Raw genomic sequence first — 20,593 nt, forward strand, 5'->3', positions numbered from 1 at the left:
AAAAGCCGATGTGAGAGCCATCTAAAGCGCATTGGAGGTGGTATAATGGGCGACTTGCGCCAGAACTTCGTCAATGAGCGAGGAAGTGAGACAACTAAGGATTAAATTATCCTAAGTTTCCCTAGTGTCTAACAAGGGGTTGACAGAAGTGGTGCCATCGGTAGCAGTGAGTTGTTTGGGCAGAGGTTTAAGGGTTCCATCAATGTAGCCATAGACTCTTTGACCCTTCAGATATGGAAGCATAGTCACCTTCCATGTAAGAAAATTTTGTCGGCTGAGCTTGGAAATATCAAGAAAGGAGGAGGGATTGAACAGAGGGAGTTGGGTAGCTTGTGGGTCAGAGGGAGAGGAGTTGGGAAAGGCAAACATTGTGAAAGAGGAGCGTAAGTGACATTGGTCAAATGGCTTGATACCATGTAAAATCGTTGATTTTGACGTGTACATCATAATCTATAAATAATACAACTCATAAAACAAACATTTGAAACTAGTATAACAACCGCAAATGATATGTGAAATTTAAAAAATACAAATATTTGAAACTCTCCTAGGATCACGTTGATTCTCTTTTGTTGCAAGATACTCGGCTAACAGCCTCATCTTTGGTTCCATTATCTGTGGAAGGTTCAAATGCTCCAATATGCAACAATAAACAACAAACCCCAAAGGTAACTTCAATGCATCATAACAATCATTTATAACCACTATTAAGCAAATTTGGCTACCCTAGTACCAGGCACAATCCATTCCAGCTAATCTTAAGAAGGGTCACAAATTGCATCATGTAAATCCTAAGACACTAATATCAATTATTTTCACATCTTTCAGCAATTGCAATCCCAAATTTCTTGATTTTCCCAGGTACAACCTAGGGTGTTATCACAGGAGGGATCAAACAACAATATCATTTTCCATGATCATAGACATTTAAGTTGAGATTTTAGAGGGAGCTGCACCTCATGGAAGCCTAGAGAACAAATGATATTTTGTTTGACACTGTAATTGGTGGCCGAGAATTGGAGCCATAGCTTATTGTTGTAGTGCCAAAACTAATTAAGTTACAGAGGTCTTTAATGGTAAGTCCACCATACATATGATTGATCTGACATACCATCATGGGAATGCAGCTCAGCTAATTGGGCCTTCCTCATTCTACCCATTCATTCACTGCTGTCTAGTCTGTCTTCAAACTGGAAGTGCAGCACTTAATAGAACATCCCTGCTTATAAATTTTACCCTGCAGCTCTACTGGCACATAATTAATCCCTTGATTCCAACCCTAATGTTATCTACTATGGTTAGAACGCTGTACTGCTCCACGGAAGGGGGCCTCTATAATCACTTGGGATAATTCTATCATGGCACCAAGAATTATTGAAATTTCAGCTCTGTACGATGGTAGCTTAATGCTAGTAGTCAATCAAGCCACAAAACAGCCAGTTCATAAAATTTTCATTACATTTCTTGTTTCCTTAAATATACCATGCCAAAAACTTGAATCATGAGTTATTTTTGGCTTGAGAAATCATATTGTAGACTGAAATCGATGGTTTTAAACCTGACTCTGTCATTGATTTAATTAGAATTTCAGCCTCTGTCCACTTCCCATCCTTACAAAGAACTCCAATGGTTGAACTGTAGGAGGCTACATTTGGAACCAGTCCATTCTGACCCATTTCTTGAAGCAACCTCAATGCCCTGTAAGAGCTACCCTCTTTGCAGTACCCAAGAATCAATGTATTATATATCACATCGTTTGGCTCTAAATGCATCTTACTCATGGACTCAAACAGCTTTGAGGCTTCCTTCATGTTACCCTTTATGCATAAACCATGTATTAATACAGCAAATGTATAAACATCTGGAACCAAACCTGCCCTCTCCATGGAATAATATATACGAAATGCTTTTTCCATGTCACCTGATCGAACAGAGGCATCAATCAGGATTGTATATGTCACTTTCGAAGGAGAAATCCCTCTCTCCTCCATCTCCCTTATCAAATCAGAAGCTTGTACTGAATTCCCAACTCGACAAAAACCCGCAATTAGAACATTGTAAGTAACTAGAGTTGGACATTGGCCAATTGACTTCAACCGATCAAATAAATTTGAGGCCTTCTCCAACTTTCCAATATTACAAAAGCCATCCATCAGCATATTATACGTAATTAAATTTGGACTTATACCAACTCTCTTCATTTGATCCACCAACTTCTCAGCTTCCCAAACCCTCATCTCTCGACACAAGCCACCAATTAGAGTGTTGTATGTAACAACATCACAAACCACCCCTCTTTCGCGCATTTCATCAAGCAGGTCAAAGGCTCTAGTTGTTCTACCATCATTACAATACTCATAAATTATACAATTATAAGTAAAAATAGTAGGAAAAACCCCGTTGCGCCCCATTTCTTCATACAGCTCAAACCCCTCCTTGTTCAAACCTTTCTTGAAAAACCCATTAATCAACACCGTGTAAGTGTACTGATTAGCGACCAAACCAAGCTCTCCCATTTCATGAAACAACTCCTTGGCCCGCTCAATATCGCCTATCTTACAACACCCATCAATCAAAGTAGTGTAGATAACAACATTTGGAGAGAAGCCCATTTCCTCCAACTGAACCAAAAGCTCAAACCCTTTCTTCAAATCACCAGCCTCACAACAACCTTTAATCATAATCCCAAAACTATACACATCCATTTGAACCTTACCCCGTGCTTCATTGAAAACAGCACATGCTTTCTCAAAACAATTTGACTTGATAAGACAACCCAAAAGCTTACTGAAAGTGTATGGTCCAGGCACAAGGCCCTTATCAATCATCATATTCAAGTAGAAGAGCGCTTGCTCTGGCAATTGAGATAGAACGTGGGCATTAATGATTGCTTCATAGAGATGAACATGGTTTGAATCTAAATTCGAACGAGTTTGTGTTAGATAGTGGAGAAGAGACGAAGGAGTGAACACAGGAGATGAGATTCGACCAGAAAGTATTTGTAGAATGAGAGACTGGGCGTAGGATAGCATGTTTGAGGTGAGAATGTGGTGTAAGATGAAGGATAAGGATTCGTGGTTGTGTTGGAGGCCATGGATAGTTGAGGAATTGAGGAGTGAAAGAGCTTTCAATGGCGGGCTTTTCACCATTTTTTGTACGAGGACGAGAGCTTGATGCGATCGCGGCATTTTCTAGTCGTTGCCTGTGGTGCTTGCCCTAGCCTTTCATGAATCAGAAATGCTAAATCCCATGGGGATCCACCGTGGATTTTTTTCAAATATTTAAAACTATTAAAAAAATACATAAAAAAAGAAAAAATAAAAATAAAACTTACAGGATACGAACGTGTGACTGTAGAGCCACTCTCCATGCATTGCAATTTGCAGGTGCCCGGGCCCACCTTTGAATGTTCAGCCAATAGTACCGAATGGGTCAGATTCTACTTTGCCACGGGTTTGATTCATTTCTTCAGCAGTTTTGCCAAAGCAGACTTCCTTCGCCTACCTCCTTTTGACAAAAGTTTTGTTACGTATAATCGTATATTAATCTATATATTAATACTAATTTATTTATATTTAAAATTTAAATTAATATTATTTTTAATAAAATTTATTTTTTAATCAATTACATCATATTGATACATAGATTAGTACATAATTATACTTATAACTATATTTTTTCTTTGACAAATTGATAAGAAAGATATTCTACTCGATAATATTTGATTTATAATAAAATATAAATAATAAATTAAATAAAACTTTTATATTCAAGTATGTGTATAAAACATATGTGATAAAATACTTATATAATATAATTTGATTTAAAAGTAAATTTTAAAATTTAAATTTTATAAATAAAATTTTACTATTTAAATAATGTGGAAGGTAGGGCAAATTGAAAAGTTCAATTTCAACCCCCAACACCAGCCAAAGCCAACTTCAAAATGGAGCAAATTCCAACTCCTATTAGAGTTGTCGGAATCGGAGGTTTGGAATACCTTCTCAATGTCTAAACAACATTCAAGTAAATCCAAACACATCTAAGAAATATCAGGTAATGTTTGGCTATAAAGAATTCTCATCTCAAATATAAAATTCTTATCTTATCATTATAATTTTTCTAAATTTTCATATAAAATATAATAAATAATTCAATTTTTTTCCTATTTTTTCAAATTTTAAAATAATAATAATATTAAAATATAATATTTTAATATTTAATTTTAAAACTCAAAATTCTTATATGAAAAATCTCAATAGCTAAGCATAACCTAAATAAAGATTAACAAATTTCTTAATTAGATCCATTGCATTGGCCACCCATATCTGTCGCCCACCACACACAAAGCCTCACGTATGAAAACAAAACTTATATAAACAAGTTTTCAAACACAAGTTTTGAACTTCAAAATAAAATGAAACGAAGATTAGCAGCTTGTCTTATAAGCCTTTAGTGTTTGGGTGTTAAAGTATTTTCAACACTTTTCATTATTATTCATTATTTTATTATTATTATTTATTTATTTTTATTACTATTCTTTACTTTTTACTTACTTTTTATTATTTTATTATTATTATTTACCTATTTTTTATTACTATTCACAACTCTCATCAACACTTCTCAACACCTAAACCTATGTCGATGAAAAGAAAAATATGGATTTGAAGCGCTTATTTACATATGCAAGGAAACAAAACTGAAGGCAACGAAACAAATCATAGAAGACCCCATAAGTCTTAGGGAAGGGGGAGAAACAGAAAAAAAGTCATGAATGCTCATGGAGATACGGCGTCGTTTTAGTTGTTCTCGGAATCTCATGGGCGCTAAAATAATTTGCTCTCGTGAGGTTCGAACTCTTTTTATGGGATTAACAAAGGACGTTGCTACGTCCACAAAGGATTAGAATCCTCACCGATCACTTCAAATTCTTTTTATTTTTTTATTACTTTTTCTTTCACCATTTTTTAAACTATTTAGATATTTTTTAAAATTAAAAAAAAAACTCACATATTCATTTAAAATATATACTTAATAAATAAGTAATAAAAATAAAAATAAAAATAAAACATTTGGGTAGATGATTTCGTTAAAATCATCTGTGAACCTCGTGTTTTTCTCAACCAAAACTACACCAACTATTACGCTACTCAACCCCCTAACATTTTAATTGTAAATTGTAATATAAAATATATGTAGTATATTTCAGAATTTTTCAATTTTTAATTGTGAATTTTCCAACTCCACTAGAGTTTGGTTTGCCGAATTTTTTATCCACTCATAATAGATAGTATGCTTTACATACAAATTTAAGAATGTAATAACTTTTAGTAAATAATTATATAATTCTCTTATGTCTTGTGGAGCATTTATATTCACTTATAAGTATAATTTTTGTATAAAAATTTATCATATCAATTAAATCAAAATATATTTATATTTTGATATTTTATAATTATAATAAATCCTACATATGTTGTTTACACATTGGCGTATAACTAGCAAGCCTCATGTCAGTAGAGGGGACACTTAAAAACCAGAGGCAAACACCTCATCCTACATAAGTCAGTTTAATCAAATCGCATCTGAGACAAACACCTCGAAAAGAGGCAAGTTACTACTAAAGAACCACCATGCCAACGGCTATTTCTTTTAACTAAAATCCCTTCAAGTCACCCATGTGCCATTAAAAGGAATGGATTTCATTTTCACAGATTTACTTAGCCACAAAACATAATAATTCCTGATGTTTCAGTTAAATTCACACCTTAAAGTGACTTTGTTTCCTTTTCTAAATCACGTTGGACCTTTTGGGATGCATATAATCATAGTTAAGGTAGGCATATCTTTTGAAAAAAGTTCAAAAAGGTAGGGGATGGTAGAAATTTCTACAACGTTGCATGTAATCATGAATAATGTTAAATTCACCGAGATTGGGTCTTGAGAGTGCCTACAGATACTTTAGGTGCGGTTTGATATTTTAAAGATAATTAAGAAGTGTTCAGAAGTCTAACCGATATTTTCAAGATATAAAAAATTATAAATTATAAAGATAATTAAGGTGTGATTAAAAAAATTAAGGATATAAAAAATTATAAAAAAAAAGAAAAAAAGAAATAAATATTTCTGTGGGTTTGAATAGAGATATAAGATGAGATTATTTTAGGTGCGATTTGGATAATGAGATGAAATAAGATGATTTTAAATAAAAATAAAAGTTGAATACAATATTATTTTTTAATATTATTATTATTTTAATATTTGAAAATTTTATATTTTTTTATTATATTTTATATAGAAATTTGAGAAAATTGTAATAATGAAATGAGATGAGATGAAATAAAACACTTTCACTATCCAAATTGGATTCTTAAAAGTTTAAAATTAGATAAAATATTGTTTAAATATTATATTAAAAAAATTGAAATTATTTATTATATTTTATGTAAAAAATTGTAAAATATTATAATAATAAAATAAGATAAGATGAAACATTTTCAACATTAAATTTGGTTTGATTATATAAAACCAAACTATTTCATCTCATCTTATATAATTATTATAATTTTTTTAAATATTCATATAAAATATAATAAATAATTTCATTTTTTTAATTTTTAAATAAAATTAATATTAAAAATTATATTATAATAATATTTATTCAGATTTTAACATAATAGATTTCGTTTGTTAGAAATGAGATGAGATAAGATAAGATGAATTCAAATTAAAATTAAAAATTAAATAAAATATTATTAAAATATATTATTTTTATATTAGAAATTATAAAATTAAATTATTTATTTTATTTTAAATAAAAGTTTTAAAAAATTATTAAATAAGATAAAATAAAATGAGATATTTTATAAAACGAAAAAGTCTTTAATTTCAACAAAATATCTAATATCTAATCTGTCATCTAACATGATCTCTGAGCTCCATCTCTATCTAAGATATCCAAAGAAAAATTTTTCTTTTATCACTGTTCACTACTCTCCATCCCATACTCGGAAAACACCTCTATACCTTATGAAAAGCACACCTCTATACAAGTGTGGTGTGAAGTGCACGTATGAAAAACTTACAAGTGCGGTGTGAAGGTGAACATGGCTGAATAGTAAATCCCAAAACCAAAATGACCACTTTCTGCGTATCAGTGGCCCCCACCACCTCCCTATTCCGCTTAAAAACACATTAATCTGTGATCTCAAATCTCAAGTTTCTCAACTCCACTGCCCAAAACTCTCGGCTTTCTGCTCGCCGCCATGGCAATACCTTGTGATCTCTTTCCACTCCTTTTTATGTTCTTTTTCTCACTTAACCACCTCATCCACCACTCCTCCGCCTCCTACTCCATCGGCGTAAACTATGGCACCGTCGCCGACAACCTCCCATCACCTTCCCAAGTCGCCACCTTTCTCAAAACCCAAACCACCATCGACCGCGTAAAGATCTTCGACGCCAACCCAGATATTCTCCGCGCCTTCTCCAACTCCAGCATCTACGTCACCGTCACCGTCGGGAACGGTGATGTTCCCTCCCTCGCCAAGCTCCCCGCCGCCCAGTCCTGGGTCGCCAGTAATATTGTCCCGTTTTACCCTCAGACTAAAATCAACCGCATCGCTGTCGGTAACGAAATCCTTGCAACCTCAGACAAGAGTTTAATCGCGCACCTTTTACCGGCTATGAAGGCTTTGAAGCAGGCCTTAGACTTGGCAAATGTTACCGGTATTCAGGTCTCCACGCCCCACTCTTTGGGTATACTGTCCGCCTCGGAGCCACCGAGCTCAGGGCGGTTCCGACGCGGGTATGATCGAGCCATATTTGCTCCGATTCTAGAGTATCACAGACAAACCAAGTCCCCCTTCCTGATCAACCCCTACCCGTTCTTCGGTTTCACGGCCCGGACATTAAACTACGCACTCTTCAGGCCAAACGGTGGTGTTTTTGACAACGTCACGGGGTTTAACTACACCAATATGTTCGATGCGCAGCTCGACGCGATTTATTCGGCAATGAAGAAGTTGGGGTACGAGGATGTGGACATCGTGGTGGCCGAAACAGGTTGGCCCTCGGTAGGTGACCCGAACCAACCGGACGTGAACCTGGAGAATGCGCTGTCCTACAACGGTAACCTCGTGAAGCACGTGAACTCCGGTAAGGGCACACCGTTGATGCCGAACCGGACCTTCGAGACTTACCTCTTCTCTTTGTTCAACGAGAACCTCAAACCGAGCACTTCGGAGCGAAACTTCGGATTATTCAACCCGGATCTTACTCCCGTTTACAACGTCGATATTTTACGAAACAAGCAGGTATTTTCAGTTTAGTTGTTCCGATATTTATCTAATTATTATTCAATTCCGTCGTTGCTCCGTCGAAGTCTTTGAACGTTGTCAAGGACTTCGACGGAGCAAAAGGCAAGGGTAACGTGATATTCGTGGCTGTCTCTGGGACCTTGTGCTTCTGACATCGTCAAGCGCAGCGAAGGCCACCTGTATTCCATTCTGTGTTCAAAGATTCTTGGTTCTGACGCTTGCCAGCTTTTACGCAAATGTTCAAACTTCGGCCTTCCTCCAAGACAGAAGACATCTGTCTATTTTGTCCTGTGCTAAATCAATATGATTCAGTACTTTCGGTGCCATAATAACTTGTTGCTCCTGGATTTTTGAACTAAAAAAGTAAAGCTAATCCTGGCCGTCCATTGTTTTGTCTGCAGGCAATGGGCCCCTCTCCGGCTACAGCACCGGGGCCTACATCAACACCGGCTACTACACAGGGGCCTACACCAACACCGGCTGGTGATTCCGGTAGGAAATGGTGCGTGCCTAAACCGGGCACGACGGATGAGGCGCTGCAGGCGAACATGGACTATGTGTGCAGCAAGGGAGTGGACTGCAAGCCGATACAGGACGGTGGGCCATGTTTTAACCCCAACACTGTGAGATCACACGCATCGTACGCCATGAACGCTTATTACCAGGCCTTCGGTCGCCACGACTTCGACTGCGATTTCAACCACAGTGGAGTCCTCACCACCACCGACCCCAGTAAGATTACTTTTTCTCTCGATCCCTAAAACCTACCTGAAAATTGGGCATAAATGGATTGTTGGATACCTAAACTGTTTTGTGGGTTGGGATTGCAGGTTACCAAACATGTACGTACCCATTCCAAGATCTGAATCTAAAGTTGGAGCAGTCGGTGGCAGTTGGCTTGATGAATTGCTGCATGACAAGGCTATTCTATTCGTTAGCTTCCTGTATGATCGGGATACAGTTCTTTTCTTCTCTGATTTGAGGTTAGCTTAATTAGTATTAATCTTTATTTAATATGCTTTTCGTGGGTCCTTCGGGGGTAGGTGGGTCATGGGTGGCCTTTTTGGGTTCCAACGGCTAGGAGCTTCGGTTTATTCAAAATTCGAAGCTTTTCTTTTATCGTCTATGGCGGATGTTGCACCCATTAAGCTGTTTAAAGCTTATTTATTGGCTGTAGGGACCCTATATATATGTTCGATGTAGATTAGATACCTTTTTGTAACTTTGGTTTTGACTTTTGAATATATTTCTGGGGTTTCATTCTTCTTTCAGTCGAGTGTTCCTTTGCATTTCTTTCACTTTTTAGAGAGAAAAATGAAGGTTACCAAAATTGAACGTCGGGAGGCTTGGCTTTCAAACATGGGTCACTCACCTCCATATCTAGTGGATCTGGTCACTCCGTCCCACCCTTGCCAACATGATTGTGAGGACTTACTTCCCATGAGTGGCCTTGGATCTGAGCTTTTTGATTTTACAACTATGTTGTGGTGTCTTTCATATTAATTTTAATACAGGTTTTATTATTAAAAAAAAAAATCGTAACAAGGGCAAAACAAGACTGCTAGAAGGCTACATATCATGAGGTTACATTTTAATTTACTGTCAATATTTTCTTATTAGATAGTGATACTCATAACTCTTTTACAACTTATTTACAACCATACAATATAATTGCGTCATTTAATTAAAAGTAATTTTAATTTTACATTACTGTACCAATCATTATGGAAAATCAAAGGTGCAAGCAAAAAAAATATATATATTATATAATCACTGCAATCCTCGTGATCCTGATATATTTTTCAGTGAGGTAAAAAGGCCTTTCCGAAGACTAGAGATGCGAATAAAAAGACTATTATAGGATCACTGCAATCTTCGTGACCATTCATGTCTAGAATCTCTTGGATTAAAAATACTAATTGCCTTACTGGCAGATATTTTCTTCTTAAATATTATTTAAATATAAAATACTTTTCTATTTTAAACTTTTAACTTTTTTATTTAATTATTACCCTATTCAAACACAAAATCAAATATAAATTTTCTAAACTTTTAAACAAAGTACAAAAATAATATAAACTTTTAAAATTTTAAAATGAAAATAATATTAAAAAATTATAATATTTTTATTCAATATATTTTCAAATTTTAAAATTTAATAAAAATTATTAATTCGTATTATTGATTATTATTTATAAACTATTTAATTATTATTTATAAATATTTAAAAATAATAATATTTATCATTGTAGTTGTACAAACCATAAATCAGTATTATAAAGGAGTTTTGTTATATACAAATAAAGTCGTGTATTAATCTATATATAAATATTGATTTTTTTATACTTAAATTTTAAATTAATATTATTTTTAATAAAATTTATTTTTTTGTCTAATCACATATTAGTGTATAATTATATTTTTAACTAAATTTTTTCATTATAAAATGTCTGATGGCATGAGATTTAGCCTCAATAAGAGTAAGAGTGGCTTAGATGGCATGAAATCTAACCTTTATAAGAGAGGTTCTCGGTTCAATCCCCCTCTCCATATTTTCCAGTATTAAAAAAAAAACTAGATTTTTTCATTATAAAATGTCCGAACTAGCCATAAATCAGTATCAGGTGAGCCTTCTAAGATTTTGTTGGGGGAAATTTTCTGATAAGTCCAGGTAATAAAAAGCCCATCTACCAGGCCTAAAAATCGGTTGCCTGCTAGAAAAGATGATTGAAGGCGTGCGGCAGGACCTCATCGACCGGCATGATTAGCCAAGTGCTCGTCACCATGCTCAAGCCGGATGTTCGCTTAGGAAAGTGCTGGTCCACCCTTTGTGAGAGAGGATCCTAAGCCATCTACAACCCAATAAGACGGTTTGGTCCGCATTTAACTAGGAACCAATTGATTCACTATTTACACAAAACAAGATCGACGTTTGAGATTGAGGTAATAAATGCAGAAGTGACATGACGGATCATTCAATGAACAAAAACATAAAGTCTAATGAGCAGTAAATGAAACATGTACCACTTTGCCTCAGAAATGAGAAAACGTTAATATGACTCCCACAATATCAGGCATCACGGACAATAACTTCTGCATGACCCTAGCAACGTTGGATTACTCATAAATACAACCATCATCCAAGTAAGTAAAAAGGGTTTTTGGACTCCTTGTATAAGAAACTTATTGGTTTTTTCAAGAGAACTAACTTCATTTTCAAAGTATTTAAATGTAGATTAGCCCAACCGTTTTCCATTGTGTTGCAGGCTGCGAGATAAGGATCTGAAGATTTTACGAAGGGTTGAAAATTGTGCCACCAGTTTTCAACTTTTAATTATGATCTATTTAATTCCACTAGATTAATCACATTGTCCAAATGACCTTGCAATCAACTTATGTCATCGTTCAGACGGTGAAGAGCTATCACCTAATCTCTAATCGTAGCGTGACATGCGTCCAAATAGATCAAACTAAAACACAAATAGAGGGTGGACCAGCCTCACCCTCACACCTTACGATAAAGTCCATTTATTTTTTAGTTTTATCCTATTTATTATATTTATATATATTTTTTCTTTTCTTACTTTAGGCAAAGATTGCAAAACTGAAAAGCCTTAAATATTTTCTAAAACATACAAATATAAAATCCATATTACTCAAAGTTTTATAAATATAAAACTCAAAATATTTTTTCAATCATATTTATAAAGTAAATCAAATTAGTTTCAGCCCCATGAGCCTGGTGGCCACTAGACCGTGGTGGCTCCTATGGCGGTTCGATCTGGGCTACCCATGGCGGCCACACTGACTATTGGATCTGGGCTATCCATTTTGGACGTCTACAAGGACAGATTTTCAATTTTTTTTTTTTTTTTTGTGAAATTGGGTATGGCAAATATGAAATATTAGCTTTTGAAGGAAAACGATTTGGTCAATTAACGCGTGTAAGTCATTTAAAAACAAAAACATATATGAAAATGCTACTTTGCCCCCTTAGGACTTGACCGATGATTTTATTTTTTTAAATTTTTTTAAATATTTAAAAAATTACTATAATAAATTTGTGTGTATACATACAATTTCAAAATATTAATAGAGTTTTTAAAAGAAAAGGGCATAATGTGTAGCGATCACGCCCAATGGTATGTGCTACACAGTAGAGTAGCATGGTCCAACTTTTTATAGCACATTTTTTCAAAAGAGATTTACACACTCAAATTCTATTTAATACATGTTTGAGAATACATTATGCAGGGGAAAATATAATTTATAGATTTAGGACTTATAGTTTATAGGTTAAGTAATAAATTATACTATTAAAAATAATTTATTGTTTGGTAACTATGTGTTTAAAGTACTTTCAAACATGTTATATTTTTTTAAAAATAAATTAAAAAAGTGTTTTTTGCTATGGAAAAGATCATTTGATTTTTTTAAAATTATGATCATATTCTTAAAAATTTCAAAGTTGTAATGATCTTAAAATTATATGGGTATTTTTGTCAATTGATAGTCTTTTTAAAATTTGAATCACGTTTCACATTATCTCGAAAAATACATTTGAGAAAAAATATCAAAATCCTCAAACGGGTATTTTAAAATATATCACTCAAACAATCTAATTTTTTCATTAAATAAATTTTAAGCTATTTAAACACTTTTTAAAACTTTTAACGCAATTCCAAACAGGCCCTTAGGCTCCTTTTGAATTATAAAATGGTCTTATCTCATCTTAAGAACCAAATATCACAAATACAAACATTTTTTAATTTCAAATTTTTAACTTTTTTATTTGATCATTACTTAATCATTACAATTTTCTAAACTTTCAAATAAAATACAAAAAATAATTCATCTTTTTCAAATTTCAAAATAAAAATAATATTAAAAAAAATTATATTCAAATGATATTTTAATTTTATAATATTTTTATTCAATTTTATTTTTCTTATTTCCAAAAGGGTGCTGTAAATCAACCTTATTCGTTTTCCTTCTCAAACTTACCACTAGTGTAAATTTTATTTTCTATTTTATTTTTATTTTTCTTTCAAACATTTTTTTAATAATATTTAAACATTTTTTAAAAACAAAAAATACACAACTCTAATAATAATCCTTTCTTTAATCATTTAAAAAACATAAAAAATAAAATAAAATATCCTAACTATAACTTTGTGGGGGCCAACTCATGGCGACAAGCCACAAGTATAATTTATTTTTCGAAATTTTATAAAACATCTATACTAGAATAATTTTACTACAATTAATAAATTCTTTTACTATAATTCATAAATAATTATATTTGGACGTTGAAATGAGTTAAGTTGAATTGTAAATAATAGCATTTTGTTGATCTCATTGAAGTTAGTTCAATTTTTTAAGTTGAGATGAATTTAACTTTTTTATGAGAAGTTAAAAAAATAGTAAGTTTCATTAATAATTGATTTGAAATGAATTGAAATGAGTTGAATTTGATTCAACAATCAAACAAGGCTTAATCTTGGCTTAATATTCAAGATTTTAAACTAGAGTTGGGTAGCGAGACTCTACACCCTGCTGCCCCTCTCCCATGGGCAGGACAGACCCCCATCCACTAGATGCGGGTGGCAGGGCCACCCACCCCACATTTGGCCCGTAGCCGGAGAGGGGGGCACGAGGCCCAATCCCAGCCTACCGATCGCTTATATATATTTATATATTTATATAAATTGTATATATTAGAATTTGTTAAGTTTATATTTATAAAATTAATTTTCTCGGACCTGTTATTTATTTTTAAATTATAATTATATTTATAATTTCTAATTTACAATTTAAATTATATAATATTTTAAATTCAAAAATAATTTTTGAAGCCCCGCATGGTGGGAGCGGGATGTGACGTAGAAACACTACCCCACGTATGCGGAAGGAGTACTTCTACAGTCACCGCTCCTCCCTCCAGCTTGACGTGGCTTGCCACGTGTTATTATATTAAAACCAACAAAAAAAAAAATAAAAATAAAGAGAGGAAATGAATAAAGAACTGAAACGTAAATGGACTACTTGTTTCTCATTTTTGGGTGAGCTCCACCAATCGGCCTCAAGACTTTTCATTGCATTTTTTTCATTTCTGTGTGTTTCTAGCGACTTCGACCTCCAGGTATTTCCATTAACATTCCATCATTTTCTCTTATATTAGGGTTTTGTGGATGTGATTATCTTGTTGGATATTGGGATTCGATTTAATAATTTGCTGGTGTTTAGGAAATAACTTTGGGCATTGAACAAAGAGATGTCAATGAGAGAGAGAGATTGAGAAATGGAGGAATTCTTGGAGACAGAGTGAAAGGGGGTTTTGGAGGGATTGGGGAGAGAGAAAATACCATGGCATTCAGACGGAGATTAGAGAGAGAGAGAGAGAGAGAGGGCGAGGGAGATGGGGTATAATAATTGGAGTTAAAAAAATTGAAACTTTGATCTCGATAAAATATTTTGCATCTTGTGCATCCCGTGTATAAGGTACTTTGTATTCATTTCATTTGTTTTCCCAGTTTAAAACAAATCTCCCTACGTGCATTTGACCAGAAAAAATGTCTATGTCTATGGCTGTCTTGGCCTTAGGTTTAGGAAACATAAAAAGATACCACCATAAAAGAGAAAGAAATAAAAATTAATATAAAAGGTATTTAATTTCTCATAGGTCATTTCTTCAGTCGATCATTTAAAAGGAAATGAAAATGAGTTTAAAGAAAATAATGCATACTATAAAATGAATGAAGATAAATATTATATAATAGCATTATTATATAATGCATACCATCTATGAGCATCTTCTGTGTACGAGGGTAATGATGTGGAGGAGAGAATGACGGGAAGGCTTCTACGATGTCGAAGAAAGACGATGTGGATTCTTAGAAGGAACTAGGATGGCTTACGGAGTCGCGGATGATGGGATTCCAACAAAAATATAAATGGGTTAGGCTAGCTAGGATTCGAAGAAAACTCGATGAGTTTGCCTTGCGGACGATGGGATTCGAAGAAAAATCGATGGGTTTGGCTTGCAGACGATGGGTTTGGGAGAGAGGAAGAAAAATCGATGAAGGGAGAGAAGGAGACTGGATTCAAATTTATGTTTTTATTGTTTAAAAATAGGCCATGTAGGCTTTTCACGTCAAGCGGGAAGGAGGAGCGGGAGGATAAAGCGGTGGGAGTAGTATTTCTCATGCAGAAGTGGTAGGACACGGTGGCCTAGATGGTACTGTTGGTGACCAACGGTGTCGTTTAATTTCACATTTAAAAAAAAAAAAAAAAAAAATCTATCTATTAAGGGAAGAAACTAGAAAGGCAAAATACATTTCGTTCCTTTTCTGATATTGCCCTCTCTATCTCTGTCTCTCTCTGTTCCTCTCTGATTTGATCTTCAACAAGTTTCACTCCAACTCAGGTAAGAGGTTTATTGATCGAATTTGTCTTATTGATTCGTCCAGGAGATTTCGTGCAAAAATTTTGGTTTTTTTTGTTAACTCCAAGGCGTTCGATTTTCTATTTTCCGTGTAACCCTAATTGAAATGAAATCCGTTTCTTCCTGCTGGTTTCGGATTCTTGATTTTCTTCCCGAAAACTTTCGTGGGCATTTTCCATTGTATCTAAGCTTCATTGCGAATAACTTGTAGAAACCATATAATTCGTAATTTTAAATTTCGAGCTCTTATTAGATTTTTTTTGGTACTAAAAGCTTTGGCTCTAGGGTTAAAGTTAGATTTAGATTTTAAATTTGTTTGATTTGTATGCGAAGAAACTCTGGTCTTTCATAGAATGAAATTTTAACTAACCTTTGTCATTTTGTAATCAAAGTTCTTATAATCATTATTATAATTTTTTTTTTAGTGCAGAGTTTGATCCTTGAATTTCAAGATGCCGGCTACGGCGGGTAGGGTTCGCATGCCAGCCAATAATCGGGTGCACAGTAGTGCAGCCCTCCAAACCCACGGTATATGGCAGAGTGCGATTGGTTATGACCCATACGCACCCACCAAGGATGAAGGCAAGACCTCTGCAAGCCACAGTTCAATGAACGCTGAACCAGAGTCTGATAATGCATATGCAAGCTTCCAAGGCCTCCTGGCTCTTGCCCGTATAACTGGATCAAATGCCAATGAGGCCCGTGGGGCCTGCAAGAAGTGTGGCCGTGTTGGACACCTCACATTTCAGTGCAGGAATTTTCTGAGTATTAAGGATGATATTAAGGATAAAGACCCAGAAGCTATCGAGGCTGCAGCTTTGGCTGAGTTGGATAAGTTGAAGGGGAATGTGGGTAAGATGAAAGGGAAAAGTGCAGTTGAGAGCTCTGATGAGAGTGATGAAGAGGATAGTGAGAGTTCAGATTCAGGTGTAGATTCAGAGATTGAGAGGATTATTGCTGTGAGAAATGGGAAGAAGATTAGTGGCAAGGGTCGGTTGTTGAGAAAGAAGGATTTAGATGAAGATGAATCGGATACAGATTCAGAAAGTAAGAAAAGAGGGAGATCTAAGAAGCGGAGTGGGAAGAGAGGAAATGGTAATTCGGATGATTCGGATGGAGGTAGGAAGAGGAGAAAGAAGCGCAGAAATAAGGATGAGTCCTCAGACAAGGATTTCGAGTATCGGCGACGGCATAGGAAGAGTAGGAAGGAGAAGAGGAGGCGGCGAAGTCACCGGCATTCAGACAATTCTGACTCTGATGCATCTGAGGACTCTGGTAGAGAGCGCAAGCGAACAAGCAGGAGGGTAGCTTCACCATCTGATTCAGATTCAAGTGGTTTAGATGATTCATGGGTCGGCAGGGACAAGAAGAGATATGAGAAGAAGAGCAGAAAACGACGTCATTACGAGGATGCGTAGAATTTGTCCTGGGAAAGGTATTTACTCGTTACTTTAATGAGTTCCTTTCTAATATTTTGCAGCATGCGATGAAATGGTAGAATGAGGAATGTGTGTACCGTTTGCTCTAGTTTTGTCAGTTTGCTTACTAGAACTTTGGTTTAAATTCTTTTCTTACAAGATGAATACACCGTTATTTGTTTGCTAATAAAGAGCTTGGAACCACCCGTGGGTAGCCTAAGTGGTAAGGGAGAACTTGTGTGCATGTGTCCCATGTAACGGGTTCGATTCCTCCTAGTATCAAACTGCAATTTAAGTGGGAGGCCATGGTGGTAGGTTCATGTGCTAGACTCCCTGGGGGTTTAGGTTCCATGGTTGAGTCCTAAGGGGCTCTACATGGGGTGAGTCTCCCGTCATCGAAAAAAAAGAAGAGCTTGGGTTTGCCTAACTGGTCTCCATATTTTTTCTCTTTTATCCCATTTTCTTTATCTTTATTGGTCTACATGCCGTCCTTTTCACGAGTACTTCTCATGATCTCGCTGACAATCTTTAGTGCTTAACCATCGACTTGATGTTAAGTTGTTGCCTGGATCATGTGCTCTTCTGCTGTATGGTTCTCATTGGGTATATTTTTTTGAGCAGTCATCTTTTCAGGCCTTTTGTTTATGTGTTCTTGACAGTTCTTTTATGATTATTACCGGTTAAAAAAGGTCTTTATGATTATCGCTTATGCTTCTGTTTGTTTGTGGTTGCCTCGTGCTCTGTTATGCAATCATTTCTATTTATTGCAGTAATTGATTCTGCTGAAGTTTGGATTAATTTTCATACAGTGTTGTGCAAGTACTTCTTTGGTTAGCCCAACTCCAAACAATGACCCTAATTTTGCTCTGACACCAGCCATGTAGAGCAAAGCAGGAGATAGTTCAACTCTGAGTCGGATCTCATCCCTAGTTAAAGAGTGGCTTTTTATTTTTTTGATAAGTATAGTTAAAGTGTGGCTTTAGGTTGTAATTAGGTTTTTCTCTTGTATACCTCATATGTATTTAGGTTATGCCTAATTATTTGGATTAATAAATTATTCTTACTTATATACAAAAAGATGTTAATAGTGTGGCTTTATTGATCCTAAGATTAAGGGCTCATTTGGACACTTTAGGTGCAGTTTGGATAGTGAGATGATAGGAGATGGTTTTAGATGAAAGTTGAATAAAATATTGTTAAAATATTATTTTTTTAATATTATTATTGTTTTGAGAAATGAAAAAGTTGAATTGTTTATTATATTTTGTGTGAAAATTTGAAAAAGTTGTAATGATAATATGAGATGAGATGGGTTGAGAGTGTTTCTCAATCCAAATGGATTAGAATATCTCAGAATATCTGTGAATATTAATGAAATGATTTGAATTAAGATATTTTATCAAGTTTTGGGAAATAAAAGAGAAAAAAGTTAAATAACATTTTTATAAATTTAAATTTGAATATAATTTTTTAATATAATTTTTGTTTTGAGATTTGAAAAACTTGTATTGTTTTATTATTTTTGTGTTTTGTTTGGAAGTTTGGAAAAGTTGCAATGATTAGATGAAAATGTTGAATATTTATAACTGAAAAGTATTTTGTTTTTGAGTGATATTTGAGAAGGAAATATCTGAGAATACCTGAGAACACCTTGCTATATAAACAAGCCCTGAGTGAGCATCTTTTTAATATGGTTTTAATCAGTAATGAGCAATCAATACAAAGAAGGATCAGCAATCAACACAGAGAAGCAAATAGCTTTTGATAGTCAGAATTCTGGAAGAATGCTGCTTTTCAATATAATCATATGAGTTTTTCTTGTCTGGTTTAGCATGCATTTTGATGGCCATCAATTGGTGGGTTTATTGTTGTTTATTTGGACTTGGGGAGCATTTTTTTTTTCTATTTCGTAGTTGATGCAACTGGATATAATCTTATTATGCCTTGGAAGGTTCTGTTGTCAGAGTGTCGTGTATAACACATGCATCGGTTGCTTATTGCCAAAAAAATGATTGAATTTGCTGAAATGCAGGTTAATGGATATGGTGATCTCTCCTAGAGTCGCCAAATCAGTGATGGAACCCAGATGGCGGGCAAACCAAATCTATACCTGCTTTTGTATTTGGATTGTTTGAAGGTGCGACGTGTTTAATTTATGTATTGACGAGCCTCAACATATTAACCTATTGTATTGGGTTGCCTATTCCATTGTATAGTCTACTTTCATGGCTAGTCCGAACGTGTTTGACTGTTCTGTACTTGTGTTTGGATCTGACTATATTTGTGAATTACTTAAGTCAATAGTTTTTATATGGCCTAAATAACATTTAATGTTTTGAGTGAATGGCACATAAAGAGTAGGTCACTCAAAAACCAGAAGCTCAGTAGTATATTTTGGTGTCACAATTTAACTTAGCAAGTAATACTATCTTGATCTTGGTTTGGATAGTGAGATGAGATGATTTGTGAATAGTAATGAAATGATTTGTTAATAGTGAAATTGAGTTAAGATGTTTATGGAGTTTTGGAAAATGAGAGAAAAAGTTAGAAATTCTAATAATATTATAAAGTCAAAAAATTGTTAAAATATAATTTTTTAATATAATTTTTGTTTTGGAATTTAAAAAAATTGAATTATTTTTTGTGTTTTGTTTGGAAGTTTGTAAAAGTTGTAATGATTAAGTAATGATTGGATGAAAAAGATTTGAGATTAAAAAGTGTTTATGTTTGTAACGTTAGATATTAAGATGAGATGAGATAGAAGTATTTTGTTATCCAAACTAGGCTGCCAATAAAATGTTTTAACCCTGCTACAGCATCGATCCACCCTCAGAGTGCATACCAGATACCGATGGTCTAATCATTGTGGGGAACATTTTAGGCTATACAAACCTTTGCATTTTACCAAGTTTGAGTGCGTCCTACGGTACGTGTTTATAAGGTCTTGCACATTTTACTCTACTCGTTTAGTACTAGCAGAATAAAAAAATTGTCAAAGTTTCACATATTTTATGCCCATATATATGCTCAGACTGCAGAGCAACAGCACATAACACTACAAGGAAAATAGCATTTTACAGCGCTAAAAACAGTCGCAAAAGATTCTAAAAAATGCTACGAATAATTATTTTCAGCGTTTTGTACTGCACTGGACATTAGTCGCAATTATCTACTCACTTATAAATTAATGCAGCGATATTAAAAATTTGCTGTAAATATAAAAAAATTGCCACAGTTACGAGTCTATTTTAGTTGTAAAACTCTGGTTAAAAAAATTTGCAGCAGTATGTAATTGCCATAAATATGTGTGAAACTCGCTGTAAATAATAATAATTAGTTCTAGTACGCTATAAATAAGATTATTTGTAGCGTTATATAGTGCTGGAAATTCTACCGGTAGAGCATGTATAGAC

General features: G+C 34.3%; 3 protein-coding genes across 5 annotated transcripts; 2 read left to right on the forward strand and 1 right to left on the reverse strand.

The window, feature by feature from the left end:
- Nucleotides 1-469: 469 nt before the first annotated feature.
- Nucleotides 470-3,396, reverse strand: LOC122291721 (pentatricopeptide repeat-containing protein At4g11690). Its single transcript, XM_043099636.1, has one exon. The coding sequence runs from the start codon at nt 3,186-3,188 to the stop codon at nt 1,500-1,502; it is 1,689 nt and encodes a 562-aa protein (XP_042955570.1). The 5' UTR covers nt 3,189-3,396; the 3' UTR covers nt 470-1,499.
- A 3,752-nt stretch (nt 3,397-7,148) lies between these two features.
- LOC122291722 (glucan endo-1,3-beta-glucosidase-like) lies at nt 7,149-9,589 on the forward strand. Its single transcript, XM_043099637.1, has 3 exons — nt 7,149-8,315; nt 8,720-9,050; nt 9,149-9,589. The coding sequence occupies exons 1-3, from the start codon at nt 7,266-7,268 to the stop codon at nt 9,298-9,300; spliced, it is 1,533 nt and encodes a 510-aa protein (XP_042955571.1). The 5' UTR covers nt 7,149-7,265; the 3' UTR covers nt 9,301-9,589.
- Nucleotides 9,590-15,591: 6,002 nt separating this feature from the next.
- LOC122292601 (CAX-interacting protein 4-like) lies at nt 15,592-19,501 on the forward strand. 3 transcript variants are annotated; one of them, XM_043101031.1, is made up of 3 exons: nt 15,592-15,744; nt 16,188-17,197; nt 19,213-19,501. In XM_043101031.1, the coding sequence occupies exon 2, from the start codon at nt 16,215-16,217 to the stop codon at nt 17,178-17,180; it is 966 nt and encodes a 321-aa protein (XP_042956965.1). In that variant the 5' UTR covers nt 15,592-15,744; nt 16,188-16,214; the 3' UTR covers nt 17,181-17,197; nt 19,213-19,501. The 3 variants fall into 3 exon arrangements, with proteins under 3 accessions (XP_042956965.1, XP_042956967.1, XP_042956966.1); XM_043101033.1 differs by lacking the exon at nt 19,213-19,501 and adding an exon at nt 17,990-18,351; XM_043101032.1 differs by having other exon boundaries at nt 15,620-15,744; nt 16,193-17,197.
- Nucleotides 19,502-20,593: the final 1,092 nt, after the last annotated feature.

The sequence above is a fragment of the Carya illinoinensis genome, chromosome 13 (assembly GCF_018687715.1).
Source record: "Carya illinoinensis cultivar Pawnee chromosome 13, C.illinoinensisPawnee_v1, whole genome shotgun sequence".
NCBI lineage: Eukaryota > Viridiplantae > Streptophyta > Magnoliopsida > Fagales > Juglandaceae > Carya > Carya illinoinensis.